General features: G+C 32.8%; 1 protein-coding gene across 3 annotated transcripts; it reads left to right on the forward strand.

Annotated features, from left to right (window-relative positions):
- The first annotated feature begins 1,572 nt into the window (after positions 1-1,572).
- LOC130664595 (protein gooseberry-neuro-like) lies at positions 1,573-11,829 on the forward strand. Of its 3 annotated transcripts, XM_057464579.1 has the most exons (6): positions 1,573-1,872; positions 3,553-3,691; positions 6,178-6,320; positions 6,411-6,473; positions 8,998-9,417; positions 11,083-11,829. In XM_057464579.1, exons 1-6 carry the CDS (start codon positions 1,812-1,814, stop codon positions 11,565-11,567), a joined length of 1,311 nt encoding a protein of 436 aa, XP_057320562.1. In that variant the 5' UTR covers positions 1,573-1,811; the 3' UTR covers positions 11,568-11,829. The 3 variants fall into 3 exon arrangements, with proteins under 3 accessions (XP_057320562.1, XP_057320561.1, XP_057320563.1); XM_057464578.1 differs by having other exon boundaries at positions 6,178-6,473; XM_057464580.1 differs by lacking the exon at positions 6,411-6,473.
- The last annotated feature ends 1,599 nt before the right edge of the window (positions 11,830-13,428 follow it).

Consider the following 13,428-nt stretch of genomic DNA (forward strand, 5'->3'; position numbering starts at 1 on the left):
GCTCTCACACACATTCGCACAAACACGCTCTCGCACACACACATACTTTTACGCGTACTCACGCACACACACATACTCGCACACACACACTCGCACACACACACACACACACACACACACACACACACACACACACACACACACACACACACACACACACACACACACACACACACACACACACACACACACACACACACACACACACACACACACACACACACACACACACACACACACACACACACACACACACACACACACACACACACACACACACACACACACACACACACACACACACACACACACACACACACACACACACACACACACACACACACACACACACACACACACACACACACACACACACACTGTTCAACAGTTTCATATAAAGTCATTTAATTGTTAAAACTTCAGACCGTAGTGAATTAGGAGTGAACTAAAATCCGCGTCACTCCAAAAGATCACTCCGCTAAAAAAAATTCCCAATTCACTCTGCATGAGGAGTGAATTTTTTTTTAACTCCGAAACTTCGAGTGGCGGAGTGAATGCGGATTAAAATTAAATCCGGATTCACTCCCGATTTTTTACAGTGAACTGAACATTTAATAATAACTAATAACACATGCGTTAATTTATTGAAATTTGCAATTTATGCTAAAATATATGAAATATTAAGAGATCCGGCTCTTTTTCTCCATGTAAAATTCAATTTTCATACATTTCGTCACTTTTATTAAATGACCTATGTAAATATTGTTATTTATTTTCAAAAGTATGTGGCAATATTTATGTAGTAATTACAAATATATATATAACCCCATACATACACTTACAGTTATAATTCCACCGCATTAAAATATCATTAAAAATGTCTCAAAACATCATTATATTATAGATCATCACGTGATATTTTAAAGTATCATTAAGTCTATTTCGGAAAATGAACCACGTGCAGCTAATTTGGGGTAAAATGGGCCAATTGTTTAAATAAAATTTTTTTCTCGAATATTAATATACTCATATATTTATCCATCTAAGACTCGTTTTCTCCACATTTTCACTGACCTCGAGGTCTCACCCCCACCCCCACTTACTTATTAACTGACAATTAGATATTTGAGCCCCATCTATCGCGATTTCCAGATATTTATCGTCAAAGTGCCCCCACTTTTCCTCTTCTATTAGCAAATAATCGAAAATAATCCGTTCCTAAGCATCTATAAGAAAGGATTCGAAGCTGATCCCGAAAATTTCCCTGCTAAAATAATCGGATCAGTACCGGATTTCGTATCAGTGATTAGTAACAACTGATAACTAAACCTCTTGATCTGACAGCCCGGAGGCGGGACTTGCAACGTGGGCCGCTGATTGGTCACATTTTCCAGGTGACCTGCTAGATCTCCCCACCACCTGGTGCAAGCCATCGCCGACGAATGACTAGTGTTTTTACTTACACTTAAAGTGCTGGCAGCATCCGAGGTCCTAAAGAATGTGGGCGGGCCTTCAAGGTTGGTTTAACTCGGGATTCTAAGGCTCAACAGCTCAGTCGATGTCGAGATCTAACACCCGATCGATCGTTCATTTTGAGCCACCATCGAAATTTTACCAACTGGTATCTCAAGTTCCTCAGACTCTTATTAGTGATTGTATTTAAGTGAACTCCTGGTTGTGTTTTTAGATACTGTACTACTCAGTACTTATTTTTACTGAATACTTTTTTTTACTTGTTCAGTGTTTGGTTTTTTTAAAATTTTTTTGGTTTAAATCCGAGTTCTGTGGAAATTTAGCATCCGCGGCTTGAGATGACGGTGACTACAAACTTTTCTATGATGAGACCATGTTTAACTGGATATCCTTATCAAGGTAAGAATATATATATAAATATATATAAATTTTTTTGAGGAAAAAAATCCCGACCCTTAAATGATCGATGCAGATCTACGAGTGATCCTGAAGTTAGCAGACAGTTGAAAATTTTCGAATTTCTGCTTGAACGACTTAATTTAAAAAAAAAATAAAAATAAAAATATGCACATGTAGAAAATTTAAAAAACTATGGGTGCAATTTTTTCAAATATTTTTTTTAAAATAATTTATTGTTTAGAAAAAAATCCAAAAATTATTGCACGTCGGCTAACTTCAGTATCATGATCTACGAGACTACGTGATACTGAAGTTAGCAGACGTCTAATAATGTTTGGACTTTTTTTTAGACGATAAAACATAAAAAAAAAAAAAAAATTTGAAAAAATTGCACCTTTAGTTTTTTTAATTTTCTACATGTGCATATTTTTAGTTTATTTTTTTGCAATTGATTTTTTGAAATACGAAAATTCAAAATTTTTTAAATGTCTGCTAACTTTGAATCATCGAGGCTACAAGGAGATAATTTGATAAAACTTACTCTGCAATTTGTACTAAGCCTGGGCCGAGAACAAAGTAAATTTTTGACTCTTTTTTTATTCAAAAATTACTCGATATCCGGTTTTTTTACCCCATAATTGAACCCCGTTTTATGATGCCAATAATTTCCATTTTTTTCTACAATCAAATTTTAAAAAAAAAATATTTCAAGAAATTGCACCTGTAGTTTCTTCAATTTTCTACACGTGCATTTTTTTTTTTTTTTTTTAAATCAAATCATTGAAAAAAAATATTTCAAAAAATTACACCCGCAGTTTCTTCAATTTTCTACACGTGCATTTTTTTTTTTTTTTTTTTTTTCAATTCAAATCATAGAAAAAAAAATTCCAAAATTTTGAATCGTCCGCTAATTTAAAAATCGTGTTCTACTCCCGATTAATAAGTAAAATTTATCAGATAATTTCCCGTGTATGCATTCAAAATTTTCGTTTTCGCTGCACAGGTGAAATTTATTTTTCAAGGCAAAGGCGCAAACATTCACAGAAATTTATGTCTGCTGCAAAATAAACTTAAGGGTTGAAGGGTAAAATTTTTTTTCCGTCCTTGGGAAAAACCCTCGAGTATTTCAAAATATTATGAAACATCTGGGGAAATTTTTCAGCCTAAATACTTATTTTTAATAACGTCATAAATCTCACAAATAGTTTTGGGCCCACCCCTATTTTCCTTTATTTCAATTTAAAGCTCCTTACAAATTCAAAGGAGAGTTTAAAATCCATCTTTGTCTCAGGGGCTTAAAGTTGTCATATATATGTATACCAAGGGATTACATATATCGAGTACTAACTAACTTACTATGTAATGAGCAATTTGGGGATTCTTTATTCAAGAACTCTGAGCAAACAGAAATGGAAATTATACCTGAGCTTTGGGTTTAAGTACAAACTGACTTGAAGATAAGAAGAAAAATAAAATAAACACGTGCAGTTTATTGGGGGTCATATTTCAAGAAAGTTTTCTTTTGTCCACTTGGTTATTGAGTTGGGAATGAATGGACGGGCGGAGGCCCAAAATTTTATTATTCATTGTATCGGTTCGGGGGTGGACGAGAGTTCATTAGATTGCAATTAGCGAGTTTTTAATTAATTTTTAATAAAATGGATTTTATTTGTGACTCAGATCTCGGATCAATACCAGGACAGGGGCGAGTTAATCAATTGGGTGGCATTTTTATTAACGGAAGGCCGCTGCCGCACCAGGTGAGGATAAAAATTATCCAGTTGGCACACTCTGGAGTTCGACCTTGTGATATATCTAGGTAAATAATTATTTTTGATTTTTCAAAATTATTATAATAAAAATTAAGTGGAAGAAATAAATTTGAGCGCTGGGAGAATTTTAAATGGCTGAGAAAATGAAATAAAAATTTTTAGAAAATTGGAAAAATTGACTGAGGAAAATGAGCCACCCAGAGAGGAAAGTACCACGGGCCCAAACTTGGCCCAACTTTGTAGAACCTTGGGCCAGGCTTGTAAGCCAGTCTTGGCCCAGCCTTGGTAGAAGCCTGGAATGATAATCTCGGCCCAAGCCTGGTTGCCAGACCTGGCCAAGGCTAGGTTACCCAGTCTTGGCCCAAGTCTGGCTTGCCATTGGATAGCCAAGGCTAGGTTACCCAGTCTTGGCCCAAGCCCGGGCCAATATAGGTGTGCCAAAGATAGGTTCTCCAGTGCTGGGCCAAGTAGGGGCCCGTTGTTCAACTCTGGCAGCTCCTGTATGGGCATGAGCAGTTTCCTAGGTTTTTTATTTCAGTCTGAAATTAATGAATAAAAAAAAATTGAAGCCCTTAAATATGATTTCAAATGGCCGCTGAAATAAAATAAAATTAGCCGTGAAAAAAATTATTTTATTAAATTAATTGTTAATTTTAACGGTCTGAAAATATGTGATTATTATCGATCATATATATGCTAGATAAATTTGTAGATAATTAAATTAAAAACTTAAAAAATATTTAAATTATTTATTTATTTGTATTTTATTTAAAAATAATCGTAACTTTTAAAATTTTAAATTTATCACTTCGTTCCTTGATATATTTTTTTTAGCCCAAGTAATTATCGAAAAAATGTCCCTTTAATTTTTTAATGTAACTTTAAAAGTTTACCGGGGGTGGGTGATTTTATAATTATTTGTTATTTAAAATAAACTTTCACCTCCGTACGACTCAAAAAATATCTCAACTCTGACCCACAGATTTTGCTCAGCGGGCTTTTGGTCTAGATTATTTTCCGCCCGGCTGTTTTATCATCAAGCCCAGATAATTATTTAATTATTTAAATTAACACTCAGCGACTAAAAATATTTATTTCGTATTTTGAGTCGCGATAAATTATCACCGAGCTTTTAAAATTATTCCTCAGGGCTTTTTTTTACCGTATGCTAAATAAATTTTACCAGCCTTCCATATAAATAATAGGGTGGTTGTTAAAAATTAAATTTTCTCAGGCGCCCCCTAAAAAGCTTTTTTTTAGTGAAAAAATACGTGGGGACTTTGGTTTTTTCTTTTGAGTAAAAAGAACACGTGCCTTAGGATGATCAAAGTTCATTTTTCGATACAATCGCGGTTTTTTTGAAATATCTCATGAAATATGCAGATTTAAGGAAAAAACCATAGGAACAATTTTGTAGGAAATTAAATTTTTGACAAAAAAGGTCATGTTCATTTTTTTTATAAAATGTGTATTTATGAAGATATTTTAAAAAAACTTTTTTTAGATCTGATGAATTGAGCGTTTTAAGGATCGCAAATTTTGAAAATAACATTTTCCTAAGTATATAGAAACTATAACAAGCATTAATGATTGATATGTTTCGAGTTACGAAATTGTCTATATTTAAAAAAAAAAACGTTATTTTTAACATTCGTTGTCCTTAAAATGCTCAATCGATAAGATCTAAAAAAGTTTTTTGAAAATATCTTCATAAATACACATTTTATTAAAAAAATGAACATGACTTTTTTTGTCAAGAATTTAATTTCCTACAAAATTGTTTCTACGGTTTTTTCCTTTAATCTGCATATTTCATGAGATATTTGAAAAAAACCGCGTGAAAAAAATTGCATCGAAAAATGAACTTTGATCGTCCTGCGGCACGTGTTCTTTTTACGTAAAAAGAAAAAACCAAATTCCCCAGGTATTTTTTCACGAAAAAGAAGCTTTTTATGCCACCCTAATAAATATGTAAATATATCGGCCATTTTACATCAAATAACACGGCTTGGAATTTTATTTTTGTAACTTAAAAAAAACAGCAAATAACATTTCAAATTAAAAATTTCTATGTCCGTTCAAAAAAAAAATTCCAAAATTATTAAAACTGGATTTGAAAATTTCAATTTTTTTTTTGTTCCTAAAAATTTCTCCTGAATTTCTCAGCATTTAAAAATTTTCTACACTGATCTAATTGTGAAATTTTGATAATTAAAATTTTTGTAAATTTTCAAAAAAAAAATAATTTAAATCGACGATCTGATTTTTTAATTATTGAGATCTATATAGAGCTATGATCTACTCAGATCTATAAATCAAACGAAATGTTCGAATTCTAAAATTTCAAAATTTCCCTTTCAAAAAAAAAAATTTCCAAAAATTCAAGATCTACGATCACATACTAGATCATCTAAGATCAATGTAGATCTCTAATATAAAAAACAAACTCAGACGTTAGATCTAAATAATTTTTTTTTTGAAAAAAATAAAATTATTTTTAAAACATATATATATGAAAAATCTATTTAAACAGAAAGCTACGGGTCTCCCACGGATGTGTGTCAAAAATCCTGAACCGGTACCAAGAAACCGGCAGCGTCCGTCCCGGAGTAGTCGGCGGCAGCAAGCCACGGATCACTACTCCAGAAATTCAGAACCAAATAGAAGACTATAAACGTAAGAATCCTTCAATATTTTCTTGGGAAGTCCGCGATCGTTTGATCGAGGATGGTATTTGTGATCGTACTACAGTTCCGAGTATTCCAGCAATATCGCGGATTCTGCGCAACCGAGATCCTCAAGAAGAGGGCGCCGTTAAATTACCCGACGGTAAACATCAACTACTTTTTATTATTATTATTATTTATCATTATTAATTCGGGGATTTAGATCGAAAGGTGAATTAAGCGATCGCGATATGAAATTGCTGGTACTCGCAAAAGATGAACGGTTTGTGCCTGATGATGATCGAGTCTGTAATTTTCTCGCCGCTCGCCATGGGGAGTCTTTTCAATAGCTACCATTCTACACTTGATGTTATATTATTTATGGATGGAATTTCTTTATTGAGTTTTTATTATGATTTATACTTTGATCCTCACTTCCGTTACTTTTATTTTCCATCATCAATTTCCGCTGAGTCTGCACTGAAAAATAATAATTTTTTTTCGCGCCAGAAAATTTTTGAAGGTTTAAATTTTTCGCGCCAAAAATCCATTTTTTTGTAAAGTCCGCATAAGGGTGGGGGAAAATAAAACAGAGAAATTTTTATCGTCTAGAAAAATATGGGGTAAATTGGTCACTTAAATAGAAAAACTAGAAATTTTTCTGTTTAAATTTTTCGCGCCAAAAATCCTTTTTTTTTGTAAAGTCCGCATAAGGGTTGAGGAAAATGGGATGAAAAATTTTTTATAGTCTAAAAAAAATATGGGGTAAGTTGGTCACCCAAATAGGAAAACTAGAAATTTTGACTTGTCTTTTTAAAAGAAATTTTTCCACGAATTGGAAACAAAAATTTTTTTGGCGGGAAAAAATTTTGATAAATCGGCACAAAATCTGACGGGTAAAATGAACTTTCAAAAATTTTATAATTACCAGCAATGACTTTACTATTTATACTTAATTAATTTTCCATAAGTTTTCAAAATTTTCCCACAGAATTTAAGTTTTTTTTTAATTTTCATACGCGCGTCTAATTTATTTTTTCAAATTTTGGTGAACACGAAATTTTGGTCAAAATTTGAAAATGGCCGTACTACCCATGATCAAGTTACCCCATACTTTTTTTGAGGCTGGGTATAAAAATTTATGAAAAAAAAAAAATTTTCTTCGTTAAAAAACTGATATCTCATTTTACCCCCTGCCCCTTTCTAAGCATCGGTTTGATTTTCCGCATTACGGTGTTGTGTTGTAGCCGTGCACCCGTGAGTTAACCTACTGGTGTGTTAATAATATGTAATAGAGTGAAATCCTGATACGAGATGTGTAAAGACTAAAAGAAGACTATGACTCGTATCGCGGTTAAGATGAAAGACTCTCACGCGTTTTACCGTAAGCCGATAGCTCAGGGGATCGTTTGGCGGCAACCTTTGGCGCCTGGTTTTTTTTCTCTCGTGTTAAATATATCAATGAAAACAAAAACGTTGGTAAAAAAACAAACTTCATTAAGAAAAGTGACCCCAAGTCGACGGGGGGCTGGGGGGTCGGGGTACAGACGGGGGTGGGGAGTTGGAGTAAAACAAATGGTAGGAAAAAATTTGTTGAGTTTTTTATAAATTCACTTTTTGACGCCGGGGCAGTTTGTTTTTTTTTGTGGGAAAAAATTTAACTGAAATAGACTGCGTGGAAAATTAATATTGTCGCGGGTCGTCAGGCGTCGGCGAACGATTAGACGCGCGTTTTTTTTTTATTTTGGTGGAATTTTTAGAAGGGTGGGGGGACGGGATATCCCAGTAATTTTTTTTTTATTTCCAAGTCGAATTTCAAAAAAATTCAAAATTTCAGGGTAAAGTTGAAACTCAAATAATTTTGAAAATAAAAAAAAATTTTTAAGGGAAATTTCAAAGTATTACTAATTTCCGGGGTAAGGTGGACACGAAAAGATTTTTTAAATAAAGAAAAAAATTTCGCGGTAAAACCGAAAATTCAAATAATTTTGAAAATAAAAAAAATTACGTCGAAACTCAAACAATTTTGAAAATAAATAAAAATTTGGAGGGAAATTTTAAAGTATTACTAAATTCTGGGGTAAGTTGGGACACGAAAAGATTTTTTAAATAAAGAAAAAATTTCGCGGTAAAACCGGAAATTCAAATAATTTTGAAATTAAAAAAAAATACGTTTGTAACTTTAACAGAGAGTGGGGTAAAATGGGATATCCCAAAAATTTGATTTTTTTTTTCAAGTCGAATTCCAGAAATATTCAAAATTTCGGGGTAAAGTCAAAACTCAAATAATTTTGAAAATAAAAAAAAATTTGTAAGGGAAATTTCAAAGTATTACTAAATTCTGGGGTAAGTTAAACATGAAAAAATTTTTTAAATAAAGAAAAAAATTTCGCGGTAAAACCGGAAATTCAAATAATTTTGAAAATAAAAAAAATTACGTCTGTAACTTTATAAAAGAGTGGGGTAAAATGAGATATCTCAAAAATTTGATAAAAAATTTTTTTACCAAAATTTCACAGCAATACAAATTACGGGGGCGAGTTAGGGCAGAAAAAATTCAGATAAAAATCCCGCGACCCTTTTGAATTTTCACTACCGCTCACTTTAGAATTTACGATAAAGTCTTAGTACTAAAGATGAATAATTAAATGAATTATACTAAACAAAAACTAATAATTATTTAATAGGCAGGACAAGTTCAGGATCCGACTGCGAGAGCGAACCAGGACTTCCGCTGAAACGTAAGCAGCGCCGGAGCCGAACAACTTTCACAGCACAACAACTAGATGAACTTGAGCAAGCATTCGAGCGAACTCAGTACCCGGACATTTACACCCGCGAGGAGTTGGCGCAGAGGACCAAGTTGACGGAAGCGAGGATCCAGGTCTGGTTCAGCAACCGCCGGGCCAGACTGCGCAAGCAAAGCGCGTCTAATAACTCAAATTTCATGAGTTCCACTTATCCAGCCAGCAGCTCCTACATCCTGCATCCACCAGCATCCTCGGGTCACTCCGCAGCCACTGCTGCTGCCACAGCAGTCGCGAGTCTCCCGAGTCATCCAATGCAGACTCACAGCCAAGAGTCCGCGTTTACTTCTTCTGCCCAAGGTAAGGCCCCGTTCCTTCAATAAAAATAAAAATCTCCGCACTACTCTCTAAATATGAATTAGTGATTTTTCACTAATTTCAAGTGAATATTCACTAATTATCAATGCTACAATCGTACCACGCAGAATTAGTGATTTTTCACTAATTTCAAGTGAATATTCACTAGTTGTCAATGCTACAATTGTACCACGCAGAATTAGTGATTTTTCACTTATTTCAAGTGAATATTCACTAATTGTCAATGCTACAATCGTACCACGCAGAATTAGTGAATATTCACTAATTGTCAATGCTACAATCGTACCACGCAGAATTAGTGATTTTTCACTTATTTCAAGTGAATATTCACTAATTGTCAATGCTACAATCGTACCACGCAGAATTAGTGAATATTCACTAATTGTCAATGCTACAATCGTACCACGCAGAATTAGTGATTTTTCACTTATTTCAAGTGAATATTCACTAATTATCAAGGCTACAATCGTACACAGAAAAAAAAAAATTCTTGACTGAAGGTAAATATTCTTGATTCAAGAAAATTTTTTTGGAGACCTAAATTTTCTCAGATAAAGTAGAAATCTTTTCCGACCAAGACGAATTTTTTTTAACCAAGACAAATTCTCTTGGCTCAAGAAAATCTTGACTTGGTTCCCGAAAACGTTTGTCTTCAAAAATATTTTCTTGACTCAAGATAACTTTTTTTTCTGTGTACCACGCAGAATTAGTGAATATTCACTAATTGTCAATGCTACAATCGTACCACGCAGAATTAGTGATTTTTCACTTATTTCAAGTGAATATTCACTAATTATCAAGGCTACAATCGTACCACGCAGAATTAGTGAATATTCACTAAATGAATATGTGAATATTGGAATTCACTGATTTGATAAGTGAATATGAGAATCCACTAAATTGAAAAGTGAATATGGGAATCCACTGATTTCATCGGTGAAAAAAAATATTATATTGCGAAAAAAAATATAAGACACTTGTAATTAGATCCGAAATGTGATTAATGTATTAGAATCATTACTTAGAGGAAGTATACATGATTTTAATTGATGAAAAAATCCCGGTGACTGCTGGGCTCGAACCTGCATCCTTCCGATTCAAAGTCTTTGATGCTATCCACTGCGCTGGCTTACGCATGTGATCGCGCGAGTGTAAATAGTATATTCGTTATGATACCTAACAATAACTGATGAAGAAATAAAAAATCCGTGATGTTATGATTGACGTACTCTTCATATAAATATATTATTGTTCTGTACTTATATTTTTTTTTATTTTGAAAGATTTTTATTTAAATTTTTAAAAATAGCACCGTAATTATTAATTATATTTATATCTAGTAAAATATTTAATTATTTGCTAGTTAAAGTTACTAGTGAAATTGTGAGATTCACAAATTAAGAAGTGAATAACAGTTTCACTTGTAGAAATTATGAAAATATCGCTAGTTCAGTAGTGAAAATCACTAATTTGCTAGTGAAAATTATAGTACTAAATTTATTAGTGAGAATTCACTAATTTGTTATTTAAATACACTGATTATGAAGTGAATACTGCTTCACTAACGTAATTAATGAAATTTCCACTAATTCATGTTTAGAGAGAAGTCTAGTCTATTACCAGAAACTAAACTCATAAATTTTTCAGATCTCTACCCAACGCATTCTTACCCATCACTTCTGACCCCCGGATCATCGGGCCATCAGCATCACCAGCAGCCGTACCAGCAGAGTCACCACCATCAGCTTCCGCCGACCCCCAATTCCCTCATGATGCCGGACCAGTTGTCCTCCTCCACTGACTTGTCCATCGGCTCGGTCTCTCCCATTCACCCGCATCCCCATTCTCACCCTCATCCCCACCCCCACCCCCTTCACCCTGACCCTCATACTCAGCATCAGCACCAGAGGCTCCAGGCTCAGATTCAGAGCCAGGCTCAGGCTCAGGCTCAGGCTCAGACTCATCCCTCGCAGCCGAGCCAGGGCGAGTCGCCACCAGCTTGGAACTTTCCCATCAACGCGCCTCGTCACAGTCCCCCGGCTCTACAGCATCCTTACCATCATCATCAATCTTTCGGTGGCTACCCACCGAATAGTTTCCAGCAGTCGCCTGGGTCTTACTGGTACTCATAGCGATTTTACTTTTAAATATTTATTTATTTACGTTTTTTTTTTAATGTAAATTTGTATACTTTTTAGTTTTATTTTTATTTATATGTAATTATGATTTTATAATTAAATACCAAATTGTATATATAAATATATATAAAATAGGCTTATGTATTTACCAAATATTATTATAAATTGTAAAAAAAATATGTGAAAAAAATTATTATTATTCATCAGTAATTTAGAAAATATTCTTAGGGATAAATATTTTTTATTGTAATCTCGGTAATTTATGTACGAATTATAAATAAAAAAACGTTAAAAAAATATGGAGGTTTTATTTTTTATTTAGGAGAAGGGGTAAGATGAGATGAAAATTTTTTTATGTGGAAATTTGAATTTTTTGGGAAATTTTTTACATTTTTTCGGATTTTGGATTGCAGAGGAAATGAAAAAAAATTCATATTTTTTTTGTGTCGGGAAAATTAAATTTTGGAGTTTAAAAAGTGAAATTTAAATTAATTAGAAGAAGGGGCAAAATGGGAAGGGAAAATTTTTATTCGAATAATTTTTCGATCTCTAATGATTTCGGAAAATCTTCAAAGGAAATCGGAGATTCCTGTCAAACTTTCCTGTGAATTTCCCACAATTTTCGTGGATTTCCCGGAAAATTCCTTGGCAACTATGGGCTCTACCTTAACCGCCGTAGATCTTCTAGGAATTACAAATTAATTTTTTGAAAAGTCAGATCTCTGCAGATCTACCGCGGGTAAAAACATTTCACCGGAAACGCGCCAAAATTTAAAATTATTCCTAATGAACAGGCTGAGAAGTAGCCGGAAAATTCAGTCAGCCCATTTTCGGACATAGAATAATCTGGGGAAAGTGTGCGCAGTGGGTAAACGTGCGCAAACCCATGAGTTTCCGGCCAAATTTCGGTCTTGTGTTCAATACCTGGGCCTTTTGCCGGCCACTTTTCGGCCGAAAAAAAAATTCATAATTATTTCGGCTCGAAATTTTGACTTGGGATATTTATATATATGTATATATTAAAGAAAATAATAAAAATACATATAGTTAAATTTAATAATGTTTTATTTCATTGCGGAATTTTTTTTTCAGTTAAAATTTTTTTTTTTAACGTCATACAATATAAATCAGTGCGCTCATTCGTGTAATATATAATAACAATTACAATGAAATATTATACATGCATATAAATATATATATATATATATATATATATATATATATATATATATATATATATATATATATATATATATACATATATATATTTATAAATATATATATATTGCATGATTTCAAATACATATGAGTGTTATTTAATTTGAATTAATTTTTTTTATATATATATGTATATGTATATGTATATCGTAATGTATATCATGTATATTTTGATATATTTTAACATTAATATATATACATATGTATATAAATATATAACGGCGCGGAACGTGTGTTATTTATTAAATTGTTTTTGCAGATATTTACAAATATCGATACATCGACGTATCGAGACGTTAACGATAACGTCGTTGGCAAAAGAAAAATACGCGAATTAATTTAATTACTAATTAATTTGGTGTAATTTTAATTGAGTGACGGTAACTTAAATTTTTGTCGATTTTTGAAAATTTATTGGTGTAATTTTTATTTTTTTTTACGGACGATTCTGGTTCTTGTGAAAATTTAAAAAAACGCGGGAATAATTTTCAAAACCGGGAATTTTTGAATTTGAATGAAAAAACTAGTGCACAAGATAGGAAATTGAATGCTCTTTCAAATGAGTACCAACATCCCATATTTATTTTTAAATATTTTTTAAAATATATATTCATACATGCAAATATATACATATATA

The sequence above is a fragment of the Microplitis mediator genome, chromosome 3 (genome assembly GCF_029852145.1).
Source record: "Microplitis mediator isolate UGA2020A chromosome 3, iyMicMedi2.1, whole genome shotgun sequence".
Classification (NCBI taxonomy): domain Eukaryota; kingdom Metazoa; phylum Arthropoda; class Insecta; order Hymenoptera; family Braconidae; genus Microplitis; species Microplitis mediator.